Raw genomic sequence first — 14,290 nt, 5'->3', positions numbered from 1 at the left:
TAGTCGGTACTCGGTTCCCCCTCCCTAATATGGGAATAAATAAATTTATCAGTAAGTCTTTAACTGTATTTATTTCTCTCATTATCAACAATAAATCCTGTAAATTTGGTAACATTTGCTTTTTATTTGACCAAGTTATGAGGGGGGGCGGGGTAAATATTTTAGCCACCTGAACTAATTCAGGCAGCTGAAATATTTGGTTCTCCTCTCATAACTTTGACAAATGGAGAGCAAATGTTTTCGACATGTATGATTGAGGCACCAAAAATTAACTAGAAATTTCTTTTATCCAGAAAACTGTCATATTTTACATTAGAACAGTGCTTTCCAGAGCCTACACTCATTTTTTTAAAGGAAATCTTAATTTTTCGTGCCCCGCTACCAGCATCCATCCTTTGATGGATGCTGGTATCAGCAATGAAAAATTATAAATACACACAATGTGTTGGAAAGTGCCTGGTAACTAACTTTTAATTGTTAGGCTTAACTGACAAAAGTTGGAGAAAGACCGATTCTGTTGGCGATTAAAAAAACACATAACAGTATAATAAGAACTCCACACAAGACCTCGTTTATTTATTTATATTACAATTTTGTTAGCTGCCGATTAAACTGAAAGTTATACGAGTTGATTTACCGAGACGTCGATCAGAAGCACCGTAAAAATGGTCGGATCTGCCTCTCTGGGTGCAGTATGCGCTCCCGACACAGGGGGTACAGATTTTCACAGGGGAACAGAATTTTGCACATGACTGGTGTAAAACATTTGCCAAATCTGACATGCAAGTCAAGAACATGATCTCCAGGGAGTGAACAGCTGAAAGAGAGAAATATAAGCTGTGGCTTGCAGATCTTTAACCACATACTACTGTCAATTTGGTAATTAGACAGTTATTTCCTACTGGATTTCTTTTCTGTCTTGATCATCAATAAAGCCATTGGAGTTAATAAAGCCTTTAAATAGGACCAAGAACAGTGTAGGAGAAGCAGTGGTGTGACGTGAGCGGTAAACAGCTATTGCTGGGTTTCAGATGATGTACCACTGACGTCACCCAACGCATATGGAGGGCCGGAAGTAAAGGCAAACCATTTATTTCTGTTGATCCAGCATCAAAATGTCTATAGTTTGAGTCCTGTATGGTTGTTTTCAATAGAGAGAAAGATAAACATTATTTTTGTGTTTTGAAGGGAGTTGGTCACAAGGGAGTTAATTTTAAAAAACTTACTGAAAATAGGAGAAAAGTGGATCAACAATCTTCGGCTAAAAACGGGAGGTGTGAAAACTAACAATGCCAGAGTTTGCAGCGCCACTTTTTAACAGGTAACGATCGCATCGTTTAAACTGTATTTTCTGATATTTTATTGGACAGTTACTTAGAAAGACAAGCATTCACATGTAAGGTAAGATATGTTTTTTTATGCCCTAGCTTGGTTGTCCCCAGAGTGCTAATGTTGTTAATGTTGTTGACAGAAAATATGTTTATTAAGTGGGACTTTCATGCTAAAAAAATAAAAAAGCTAAATAAATATAACCTATTCAGCCATACAGTCATGGTGAGCTGTTACTGTTCCCCCACATGCTTTGTGTCTGGCCACAAATGGACACGAACATGGGGGTTTCTGTAGATCGGTCCTAATAGTTGACCTACATTGGATCTGAATCCAGCATCCTACAGCGACTCAACATTGACACAACTCCCGGATATATTTGGGTTTGCAGAAGCTCAATAAATTATTTACCAGAAGATTCAAGTCCATAAAATAACATGGGTTAGTTCGTTATCATAGATTAATTATTTAAAATAGCACAACTCACTACTCACCAAGCAGAAACAAGTTGACAGCCATTTAATGCTTTTTTTGATCCTTAATGCTTGACCCAACTTGAAACTAAATAATTCTCCAGGCTTTTGAAAACTTTCTTCTGGCTCGTCGTATAATAGGAGGTTTGCAGCTCCAGGTAGTTAGGTATGTGGATCGCCTCGACACCGGGTAAATCCTCAAGATTATAAGACAAGGTTTTTTTTACAGGGAGAATACAGATCATATCCTAAATATGTGCATATTGTTTTTAGATGCCTCAGCTGTTCCACCCTATTTAGGGCATTAGCGTACTAGTTGTGATCAATTTTGCTTTGTTTTGAACCAGAGAAATCCCCTTCCTGCCCTCCATCTGAATTTTGCGCGTCATCCGGATCACGTGTCTGAAACCCAGCAATACACAATGTACAACAAAGTTTTTAAATTAAATAGAATTAAACTACAAGAAGTTGTGCCCCAACTGAACTCCCATCCAGGTTCATCATCAGTGTGTCTCTCTAACAGAATGCTAGGGGCGGTGGTGGTTGGCGTCGGTACAGCTGGTGCGGTACGGATCAGAGACATGTTGACCCCGCTAGCTGGCAGTGCTGCAGAGAAGCTGACTGTCCAAGGGTTCATATCCAGGTAAGACATATCTGATGTAAGATTCCATAAACCAGGCATAACATTATGATGCTGACAATCAACGTCTCGCCATCATGCATCCTAATATTGAGTGTAATATTCTAGCAGGTCAAGGCTGGATCATCTAGTCAGCATTCTCGGCAAGGGGCCGGAGAATCACTTGGGGCCAATGGGGTCCAGGTCCATGATGCTGTAGAAACAGCATCATGGACAAAGAAAAAAACTGATAGAATTAGAAAAACACAAAGTAATAAGACCTCAATATGCACATTCAGTTATTAAATGCAAGTAATTTATATTCATTTTAATTGTATTTTTTTGGTTTGTTGTTTTTATGACAAGTTGTGGATTTAAATGGCATTTCACTGGAGATGTCTTCCTATAACATATAATTGCCCTGTAATATTTTTACATTTCCTGTCAATTTAACATCTTTTAATACAAAAACACAGTGGAACGCCTTAGCACCCCAACCACCGGCCTTAGCAAGTTTTCTGGGGGAAACTGACTTGTGTACTGAATTTCATGATTGTTGGTCAAAGCATGGCTTGGGGCTGATTTATTAAATATTCTAGTGGAGGAATTAGGCCACGCCCACCAAATATTGGACTGCATTCCTGTCGTGGGGTGGACAAGAATCGATCACAGTGAATTTGGTGCAGCTTGGCTGAAATATATAGAATTTAGTATGGCAACGGCATGACCAGTGACTTTACCACACTGCCATGGCCATGCCCTCCACTGAAAACTCTTTGTGCTTTAAAGCAAGTGAGACCAACTACTTATCTGTCATCTGTCACAAGATCATTTTGATTAGCTCAAGGAGGTCAGAGATGGAGGTTTTTAAGTAAAAAAGTAACTTTCTGTTCTGAGGAGACGGGCTTAGATGATGTCAAATAATGACAACATAGGATCGTCAGGCATCCAACCAGGATCACTCATACCATGTTTGGTGGCAGTTGACCTTTTTATGTGACAGTTACAGCATTTCGTTTGCAAGTTCTCCGCTTGGCCATGCCCCCTAAACATACGAAAACTTAGTTTTTTATATAAAATTTAAAGCCCCTTCCCTTAACTCCATCCTGACAAAAAATGAAACCGATAGAAAAATCCATCCATCCATTATCTGTACACCCTTGTCCCTTAGTGGGCTTGGGAGAATTGCTGGTGCCTATCTCCAGATGCTGGGGCGAGAGGCAGGGTGCCGATAGAAAAATGTTTTTTAAAATATTTGTTTAGACTATCACTATTGTAACCTATATTACATTCTAGGAATATTAGGATCATTACAGAAATAATCCAAGTTAGATTTAATCCAAATGATTCTTAAACTAGGTTCGTCTGCTAGAGGAAGTGGCAAATTGTAAAACACAGAGACAACCAGATTGTGCAAAATTGGTGAATTGTATTAATATTTACAATATATACAGGTTAGTCAACAGTTAATGAAGTTCAGAAGGGTTCCTTAATCCAAGGAAGTCAACAGTTCTTGCTGATGATAAAAGGGAAAAAACAAAAAAATAATAATCCAGTTCTATCAGAGTGAAGATTGTTTGGCCGAAATCTCCAACCAATTTGGAGGAGTTTTCCTTGATGATAGAAGGTGTTGTGGTATTTCCGGATCCGCTGATTGGTTAGCTCGCCAGTCTGGTCGTCATGACACCAGACAATCCATGATTTATCCTAGACCCTGCAGCAAACTCCTTGAATGGGAATCTGTAACACACCTGGCCTGTGTAAACAGGCCTAAACAATCAGTTCACATGTATGTCATACACATGTATGTATTTTCTTATAATTAAATGAGTTTACATAATAATTATGCAATTTATGCAAATTCAATTTCTTTTTACACAACAGTAGTGTTTTATACCAGTAAGCATTTCAGTTTGAATGTGCTATCTAAATGATGAAACGTATTTAGATGGGTGCATAACCAACTCAACTGGGAAGGCTAGTGCTTCCCAGTTGTGTTCGGAAGCATGCTAGCTTCCGAACACAACACTCACCATTTCCTTCTTGACAAACCGTGACCGCTACATTTGGTCGAATGTTCACACGTCTGCAAGTTAACAGACGCACACGATTGAAGGATGCACAATAGACATTTGATAACTGCTTTGGAAACAGACCAGAAGCCTACCTGCATATCAGCGTCTGACAGCGTCTCCTACCTAGGGTGCTGATCATCAGCCATATAAGCAGCAGCTGTCAATTTAGGATGCTGACGTGCAGCTGTCACGTGACTTTAAAACCGCACAAGAACAATGTTGTTCTCGCTTGGTTTAGTTGTACTGAATTTAGGAAAGGAGGATTTTTATTTTTAATTAAATCTTTAAATAAAATAAATAAAACTAATTTAACAATGGAAAGTAAAATAAATAAAACTGAATCTAATATGGAAAAATTATCCTGTTACACTATGTTATTACATAGCAAACAGTAAAACATGAGACAGATAATCAGTGAAAACAATTGAGCCTCGCCTTATGACATACTGATAGTTTTAATAAATATGTAAAAAAAATTTTTTATAAAAGTTACTGCAGCATTAATACCATGTTAATTCATGTTCAAAAACAGTTTGTTGAAATCTGGGCAACACTTTATTTGACAGGTGTGCACAAGACTTACATGACTCTCATAAACTTGACATAACATCTACCATGAACATGAAGGAGTCTTCATGATAACAGTCAGACATTCATAAAGTGTCATTTGGTAAATAATGACACTTTTAATGCAAAGTTGCTAAAAAAGTTGCATTAAAAGTGCCAACTTTGCATTATGGTGTCATAACAAAAATAATGCAAAGTTGGCACTTTTAAAGCAGCTTTTAGTGACTTTGCATTGAAAGTGTCATTATTTACCGAATGACACTTCATAACAGTCATAGATATTCATAAAGATTCCTTCATGTTCATGACCGATGTTATGTCAAGTTTATGACAGATTTCTATCAACTTTATTAAACATGTAACATGTCCATGCTGCCGAATGTAACTTTTATAGCAAATTTCTTTTACATATTTGTTAAAATTACTATGTCAAGTCAGTATAAAACAGCTTATTTTTTTTAGATTATCTGTCTCATGTTTTACTGTTTACTATGTAATATAATGACAGTTTAAACAAATATGTAAAAAACCTATTGCTTATAAATGTTACGTACTGCAACTTAAAAGTTGACCTTGAACATATTTCTGCAGTTCCTCATTAAAAATAACAAATTTGTGTCCTGCAATGAGGAATACAACAATAAAAAACACAAACACTGAACATTACTAAATGAAAAAAAAAAAAGTCCATTTACTCACTCATAGAGGCAGTTTTTAAGGGATAATGCCTTGTTGGACATTTTACCTCCATCCAGTTCCATTACCATCTTCTGTAACGCCTCAAAAGTGTTGCGAAGGTCAGGGTTGGCTAGGTTCAGTCCATATATCAGTCCAAGCAGCACTGCAACAGCTATTGCCACACTATCCAAATTGGACACCACTCTGATGCCTTCAAGAACAACCCCGATGACTTCATCTGCTGAAGCACTGTCTTTCAGATGAAAAACGCCAGTGGTGGTGGCTCCAATTGGATCTTCAATGGTAGCTTCATCCACACCCTTTGTGAAGAGATGACAAGTTAATCTCTCTTTTTCTGGACCTAGCTGTATCTAGATCCATATATATATATATCAATGGTTTTAGATCAATCTACTTGGAGATAAAGATGACTTTATAGACCGTTATATATATATAACTTATGGAACCTTATGGGTTCCATAAGTTAGAGCTGAAATGGAACAGCGGACATTATGATTACATGAAATTCAAGAGGGGATCCTCTCCGATGTGTTTAGAGGGTAACAGCTTCTACTGGAGGCTTTGTACAGTGTGGTCGTGTGTGGATTGGTCATATATATTGGTCATATATATAAAAAAAAAAAAAAAAAATTCCCTTCTCACCCTCCGCGGGTGGTCTGTTTCATCCTCTGAGCTCGGGTCCTCTACCAGAGGCCTGGGAGCTTGAGGGTTCTGCGCAGTATCTTGGCTGTGCCTAGAACTGCACATTTCTGGACTGAGATGTCTGATGTTGTTCCTGGGATCTGTTTAAGCCACTGCTCCAGTTTGGGGGTGACTGCCCCGAGGGCCCCGATGACCACAGGCACCACTGTGGTCTTCACCTTCCAGGTCTTTTCCAGTTCCTCCCTGAGGCCCTGGTATTTCTCCAATTTCTCATGTTCCTTTTTCCTGATGTTGTAGTCACTTGGTATTGCTACATCCACCACAACGGCTTTCCTCTGTTCTTTATCCACCACCACAATGTCCGGTTGGTTCGCCATTACCATCTTGTCTGTCTGGATCTGGAAGTCCCACAGGATCTTAGCTCGGTCATTCTCCACCACTTTTGGGGGTGTTCCCCACTTTGATCTCGGGGCTTCCAGTCCATATTCTGCACAGATGTTCCTGTACACTATGCCCGCCACTTGGTTATGTCGTTCCATGTACGCTTTCCCTGCCAGCATCTTGCACCCTGCTATTATGTGCTGGACTGTCTCAGGGGCCTCCTTGCACAACCTACACCTTGGGTCTTCTCTGGTGTGGTAGATCTGAGCCTCTATTGCTCTGGTGTTTAGGGCCTGTTCCTGGGCGGCCAGGATGAGAGCCTCTGTGCTGTCCTTGAGTCCAGCTTTCTCCAGCCATTGGTAGGTTTTCCTGACATCAGCCACTTCAGTTATTTGTCGGTGGTACATCCCATGTAGGGGCTTGTCCTCCCATGATGGTACTTCCAGCACCTTGTCTTCTGTTCCCCATTGCCTGAGACATTCGCTGAGCACATCGTCTGTTGAGGCTTTGTCCTTGATGTATTTATGGATCTTGGATGTTTCATCCTGGACAGTGGCTCTCACACTCACTAGTCCTCTGCCTCCTTCCTTACGGCTCGTGTACAGTCTCAGGGTGCTGGATTTGGGGTGGAACCCTCCATGCATGGTTAGTAGCTTCCTAGTCTTAACATCCGTGGCCTTCATCTCTTCCATTGGCCAGCTAATTATTCCGGCAGGGTATCTGATTACTGGTAAGGCATAGCTGTTTATTGCACGGATCTTGTTCTTGCCATTGAGCTGGCTTCTCAGGACTTGCCTTATTCGTTGGAGGTATTTGGCTGTGGCTCCTTTCCTTGTGACCTCATTGAGGTTGCCATTTGCTTGTGGTATTCCCAGGTACTTGTAGCTGTGCTCTATGTCTGCTATTGTTCCTTCTGGGAGTGAGACCCCTTCTGTGTGGGTGACCTTCCCTCTCTTTGTAACCATCCGACCACACTTCTCTAGTCCGAATGACATCCCAATGTCAGTGCTGTAGATCCTGGTGGTGTGGATCAGTGAGTCGATGTCTCGCTCGCTCTTGGCGTACAGCTTGATGTCATCCATGTAGAGGAGGTGACTGATCGTGGCCCCATTCTTGAGTCGGTATCCGTAGCCAGTCTTGTTGATGATTTGGCTGAGAGGGTTCAGGCCTATGCAGAACAGCAGTGGGGACAGAGCATCTCCTTGGTATATGCCACATTTGATGGACACTTGTGCAAGTGGTTTGCAGTTGGCTTCAAGGGTGGTTTTCCACAGCCCCATCGAGTTTGCAATGAAGGCTCTTAGAGTTCTATTGATGTTGTACATCTCTAAGCATTCAATGATCCAAGTGTGTGGCATTGAGTCATAGGCTTTCTTGTAATCAATCCAAGCGGTACACAGGTTGGTGTGTCGGGTTTTGCAGTCTCGGGCAACTGTGTGGTCTACAAGGAGTTGGTGTTTGGCTCCTCTGCTATTTATGCCTATGCCCTTCTGTGCCTTGCTCATGTATTTATCCATGTGCCCGCTTATCTTAGCCGCTATGATGCCTGACATGAGCTTCCATGTTGTAGAGAGACAGGTTATTGGCCGATAGTTGGATGGGACTGAACCCTTCGAGGGTTCCTTCTGTATCAGGATTGTGCGCCCTTCAGTTAACCATTCAGGGTGAGTCCCATTTTGTAGCAGCTGGTTCAGTTGGGCTGCCAGTCGCTCATGGAGGGCAGTGAGTTTCTTAAGCCAGTAGGCATGGATCATGTCAGGTCCTGGTGCTGTCCAGTTTTTCATACCCGAGACTCTGTCTTGGACATCTGCCACAGTGATGGTTACCGGGGCTTGTTCAGGGAGGTTGCTGTGGTCCTCTCGTAGAGAGGTTAGCCACTGTGCATTGCTGTTGTGGGACGCCTCCCTTTCCCATATGCCTTTCCAGTATTGTTCAGTCTCCAGCCTGGGTGGGTCCGCTCTGTTGTTATTACCCTGCCATTGAGAGTACACTTTAGCTGGTTGGGTGGCGAAGAGCCGGTTAATCCTCCTGGCTTCATTCACTCTCGTGTATCTCTTTAGGCGGCTGGCCAAGGCTTGGAGCCTTTGTTTGGCAGTTTCGAGTGCTTCAGGTATGGGCATCTGGCTGTACTTCTTGGGTACTGATCTTTTCATTGCACCCCTTTGGAGCTCTGACAGTTGACTCACTTCCCTCCTTGTTATCTTGATCTTAGCCTCTAACCGTCTTTTCCATGGTGGGTATTGGGTCTCATGGTTGCTCTTATAACCAAGCATTATTTGTGTCTCTCATGGTATGAGGTAGGCTATATAGCTCCAAGGGTCTTGCCTAAGGACCCACACTGACAGCTCAATGTCACCATTGTAACCGTTTGCCCCAGCCCCCAGCCTGGCCTCGAACCCGGGTCTCCCGGGTGGAAGACTGGTGACTTACCTATTGAGCTATACAGTCAGCTATATATATATATATATATATATATATATATACATACAGGGCTTAAAGAGCTCCGGCCGGGGGCCGGATTTCCGACTTTTGACCAAACGGTCCACCTCAACCAATCTTCATGATCTGCCTCAACCAAACTGTAGTCTCCGGACTTAAAGAGCTCTGTCTGGGGACCAGACTTTCGGCTTTTCAAGCAAAGCGAGCTTTGGACCAAACGGCCCGCCTCAATTAAACTGTAGATAATAGACAAAGATGTCTGCCAATCAGAATTCTAGCGTGGAGGTGAAAGACCGTGTTGTTGACCAATGCCTGTAAAACGGTTTGTAGAAAAGAAGCGCATGTGTTCGGTTCGGCGGTTGAATCAAATGCGATATGAAAGAAAATGGAGTTTGTCTCACCCGGTATAGAAACACGTTTACTTGAGAAAGGAATTAAAAACAAGTGGCGCTGGGCATTGCTAGAGGAAAGGGGACAAGACTGAAAGTTGGCGGAAATTTTTACAAAAGGGGGGCGCTGGGATTCCTTTGGGGGGCGTTTGGTCGAAGGTAAACTTTACACCTTACAATCACAACAATACCAGTTTAGACTTTGAGCAACTTGCTAAAATTGTATTTCGTAACATTAAATCATGCCTGGCTGCAACTATATCGATGGCAGCTCTCCTTCTATTCAGTATTTGTTAGCTTTTGGCGCAGCTCCGTTCTCCTGCTATTCTTAGCTTCACCGCATTCGTTCAGCGTTACACCGGCTGATGACGTTGCTGTGATTCACTTTGTCTGGTATTTCTGTACATATGTTTTGGCAGTTCTGTGATCATGTCAAAGCAGCAACTTATATTAAAAAGTGTTTTATTTCAGTTTGAAAGCTGCCCGCTTCCATTGAAGGACAACAGAAAATCGCTCTTATAAACATGTAATTACTAAAATCACAATACCCTCACTTTGTATCCCTCTGAAAAATGAACTCATTGAAATAAAGAAATCCCTCCATGGGTGATATCATGATGGAGAGCGTTCATTTTATAGCGTTAACACAGGTGCTGTAAGTGGTCCGGTATGAAACGGGTGTGATAGAACAACGGTACTACCACAGCACTTTTAAATTTCAATTATCAGAATACCGAAATTGTTTCCGTTGTTTTAAAAGGTTTATGTCAGTCTGCCTTTTCCCCATTGATATGCTTCCCAACTGCCCTGCACCTTAGGGGGTAAAAAAAAAAGACGCGCACATTGAGGAAAACTCTGAAACAGGAGAAGCGGGACATAAAACAGAGCGACAAACTAGATGTGAATTATGTCATTAAAACGGAGAATCCGACGCTGAACAGCAAAAAATCAACACATGATGTGAAACACATGATGATTAGGCGGCGCAGCAGGTGCCATCCATCCATCCATCCATCCATCCATCCATTTTCTTCCGCTTATCCGGGGTCGGGTCGCGGGGGCAGCAGCTTCAGAAGGGAGGCCCAGACTTCCCTCTCCCCAGCCACTTCTTCCAGCTTCTCCGGGGGAATCCCAAGGCGTTCCCAGGCCAGCCGAGAGACGTAATCCTTCCAGCGTGTCCTGGGTCTTCCCCGAGGCCTCCTCCCGGTGGGACGTGCCCGGAACACCTCACCAGGGAGGCGTCCAAGAGGCATCCTTACCAGATGCCCGAGCCACCTCAACTGGCTCCTCTCGACGTGGAGGAGCAGCGGCTCTACTCTGAGTCCCTCCCGGATGACCGAGCTTCTCACCCTATCTCTAAGGGAGAGCCCAGCCACCCTGCGGAGGAAACCCATTTTGGCCGCTTGTACCCGTGATCTCGTTCTTTCGGTCATGACCCAAAGCTCATGACCATAGATGAGGGTGGGAACGTAGATCGACCGGTAAATCGAGAGCTTCGCTTTTTGGCTCAGCTCTCTCTTCACCACGACGGACCAGTACAGCGCCCGCTTCACAGTAGACGCTGCCCCAATTCGCCTGTCGATCTCCCGCTCCCTTCTTCCCTCAGTCGTGAACAAGATCCCCAGATACTTAAACTCTTCCACTTGAGGCAGGACGACCCCCCTGACCCGGAGAAGGCACTCTACCCTTTTCCGGCTCAAGACCATGGCCTCGGATTTGGAGACACTGAGCCTCATCCCGGCCGCTTCACACTCGGCTGCGAACCGCTCCAGTGAGAGCTTCAGATCACGTTCCGATGAAGCCAACAGGACCACATCATCCGCAAAAAGCAGAGATGCGATCCTAAGGCCACCAAAACGGATCCCCTCAACACCTCGGCTGCGCCTAGAAATTCTGTCCATAAAAGTAATGAACAGAATCGGTGACAAAGGGCAGACTTGGCGGAGTCCAACTCTCACCGGAAACGAGCCCGACTTACTGCCGGCAATGCGGACCAGACTCTGACACCGGTCATACAGGGACCTGACAGCCCGTATCAAAGGGCCCGGTACCCCATACTCCCGGAGTACCCCCCAAAGGGCCCCCCGAGGGACACGGTCGAACGCCTTCTCCAAGTCCACAAAACACATGTAGACTGGTTGGGCGAACTCCCATGCACCCTCCAGGACCCTGCTGAGGGTGTAGAGCTGGTCCAGTGTTCCACGACCAGGACGAAAACCACACTGCTCTTCCTGAATCCGAGGTTCGATTATCCGACGGATCCTCCTCTCCAGGACCCCTGAATAGACCTTACCAGGGAGGCTTAAGAGTGTGATCCACCTGTAATTGGAGCAGACCCTCCGGTCCCCCTTTTTAAACAGGGGGACCACCACCCCAGTCTGCCAGTCCAGGGGAACTACCCCCGATGTCCATGCGATATTGCAGAGTCGCGTTAGCCAACACAACCCCGCAACATCCAGAGCCTTAAGGAACTCCGGGCGGATCACATCCACCCCCGGGGCCCTGCCACCGAGGAGCTTTTTGACCACCTCGGCGACCTCGTCCCCAGAGATTGGAGAGCCCAACCCAGAGTCCCCATGCTCAGCTTCCTCAACAGAAGGCATGTTGGTGGGATTGAGGAGGTCTTCGAAGTATTCCGCCCACCGGCCCACAACGTCCCGAGTTGAGGTCAGCAGCGCACCATCCCCACTATAAACAGTGTTGTTGCTGCAGTGCTTCGCCCTCCTGAGACGCCGGATGGTGGACCAGAATCGCCTCGAAGTCGTACGGAAGTCTGTCTCCATGGCCTCTCCAAACTCCTCCCACGCCCGAGTTTTTGCCTCAGCGACAACCCAAGCCGCATGCCGTTTCGCCCGCCGGTACCCATCAGCTGCTTCTGGAGTCCCACAGGCCAAAAAGGCCCGGTAGGACTCCTTCTTCAGCTTGACAGCATCCCTCACCGAAGGTGTCCACCAACGGGTTCGAGGGTTGCCGCGACAGGCACCAACAACCTTGCGGCCGCAACTCCGATAGGCCGCCTCGGCAATGGAGGTACGGAACATGGTCCACTCAGACTCAATGTCCCCCACCTCCCCCGGAACGTGTTCGAAGTTCTGCCGGAGATGAGAGTTGAAGCTCCATCTCACAGGGGACTCCGCCAGCCGTTCCCAGCAGACCCTCACTACACGTTTGGGCCTGCCAGGTCTGACCGGCTTCCTCCCCCACCACCGGAGCCAACTCGTCACCAGGTAGTGGTCAGTGGACAGCTCCGCACCTCTCTTCACCCGAGTGTCCAAGACATACGGCCGCAAATCCGATGAGACGATGACAAAGTCAATCATCGAACTGCGGCCTAGGGCGTCCTGGTGCCAAGTGCACATATGGACGCCCTTATGCCTGAACATGGTGTTCGTGATGGACAATCTGTGACGAGCACAGAAGTCCAACAACAGAACACCGCTTGGGTTCAGATCCGGGGGGCCGTTCCTCCCAACCACGCCTCTCCAGGTCTCACTGTCATTGCCCACGTGAGAGTTGAAGTCTCCCAGTAGAACAAGGGAGTCCCCAGGAGGGGCACTCTCCAGTACCCCCTCTAAGGACTCCAAGAAGGGTGGGTAATCTGAACTGCCGTTCGGCCCGTAAGCACAAACAACAGTCAGAACCTGTCCCCCCACCCGTAGGCGGAGGGAGGCTACCCTCTCGTTCACCGGGGTGAACACTAACGTACAGGCGCCCAAATGGGGGGCAACAAGTATGCCCACTCCAGCCCAGCGCCTCTCACCGTGGGCAACTCCAGAGTGGAAGTACGTCCAGCCCCTCTCAAGGAGACTGGTTCCAGAACCAGAGCCATGTGTCGAGGTGAGGCTGACTATTTCTAGCCGGAACCTCTCAGCCTCGCACACTAGCTCCGGCTCCTTCCCCACCAGAGAGGTGACGTTCCACGTCCCAAGAGCCAGCTTCTGCAGCCGAGGATCAGACCGCCAGGGTCCCCTCCCTTGGCTGCCGCCCATAGCACAATGCACCCGACCCCTTTGGCCCCTCGGACAGGTGGTGAGCCCATCGAAAGGGGGACCCACGTCTCCTCTTCGGGCTGAGCCCGGCCAGGCTCCATGGGTAAAAGCCCGGCCACCAGGCGCTCGCCATCGTGCCCCACCTCCAGGCCTGGCTCCAGAGTGGGGCCCCGGTGACCCGCGTCCGGGCGAGGGAAAACGAAGTCCAAAGTTTGTATTCATCATAGGGGTCTTCGGGCTGCGCTTTGTCTGGTTCCTCACCTAGGACCTGTCTGCCTTGGGTGACCCTACCAGGGGCATAAAGCCCCAGACAGCATAGCTCCTAGGATCATTGGGACACTCAAACCCCTCCACCACGATAAGGTGGCAGCCCAAGGAGAGGGCATCATCAACACATGATGTGAAACACATGATGATTAGGTGGCGCAGCAGGTGATGAGTGAATATTACTGATGGTCAATAAATGATAAAATCAATCTAGCAACAGGAAAGAAACTAAAGTGGGCATAGCAATAAACCAAGAAAGGATAATAATAATCAAATGAAACTAAATGAAATGAATGAAGAACAAAATGCAAGAATAAACTAAGAAACTAAAGTAAATACAGAGGAATAAACTGCTATGGCAAGACCTTTCGAGCAATAAATAATATAGGGGACTGTATGGCAAGAATAAACAGACACTATT

The 14,290-nt window shown here is 45.7% G+C and overlaps 2 protein-coding genes across 6 annotated transcripts in view; one reads left to right on the top strand and one right to left on the bottom strand.

The window, feature by feature from the left end:
• ccr12a (chemokine (C-C motif) receptor 12a) overlaps positions 1–14,290 on the bottom strand; it is a 255,587-nt gene that overhangs the window by 23,056 nt on the left and 218,241 nt on the right. The gene's annotated exons all lie outside the window — the stretch shown is intronic.
• Positions 1–14,290, top strand: part of blvra (biliverdin reductase A) — a 45,532-nt gene that overhangs the window by 770 nt on the left and 30,472 nt on the right. For 3 of the 5 annotated variants that reach the window (XM_008433529.3, XM_008433532.3, XM_008433527.3), the window contains exon 2: positions 2,326–2,445. In XM_008433529.3, coding sequence (XP_008431751.1) covers positions 2,327–2,445 — 119 coding nt within the window. In that variant the 5' untranslated portion in view covers position 2,326. Of the gene's footprint in view, positions 1–689; positions 880–2,149; positions 2,227–2,325; positions 2,446–14,290 lie in introns of those variants that run through there. The other 2 variants (XM_081597776.1, XM_008433530.3) reach the window with 2 other exon arrangements.

The sequence above is a fragment of the Poecilia reticulata genome, chromosome 17 (assembly GCF_904066995.2).
Source record: "Poecilia reticulata chromosome 17, P_reticulata-male-v2, whole genome shotgun sequence".
NCBI lineage: Eukaryota > Metazoa > Chordata > Actinopteri > Cyprinodontiformes > Poeciliidae > Poecilia > Poecilia reticulata.
The sequence above is the reverse complement of the archived record's forward strand: the minus strand, read 5'-3'. Positions and strand labels throughout refer to the sequence as shown.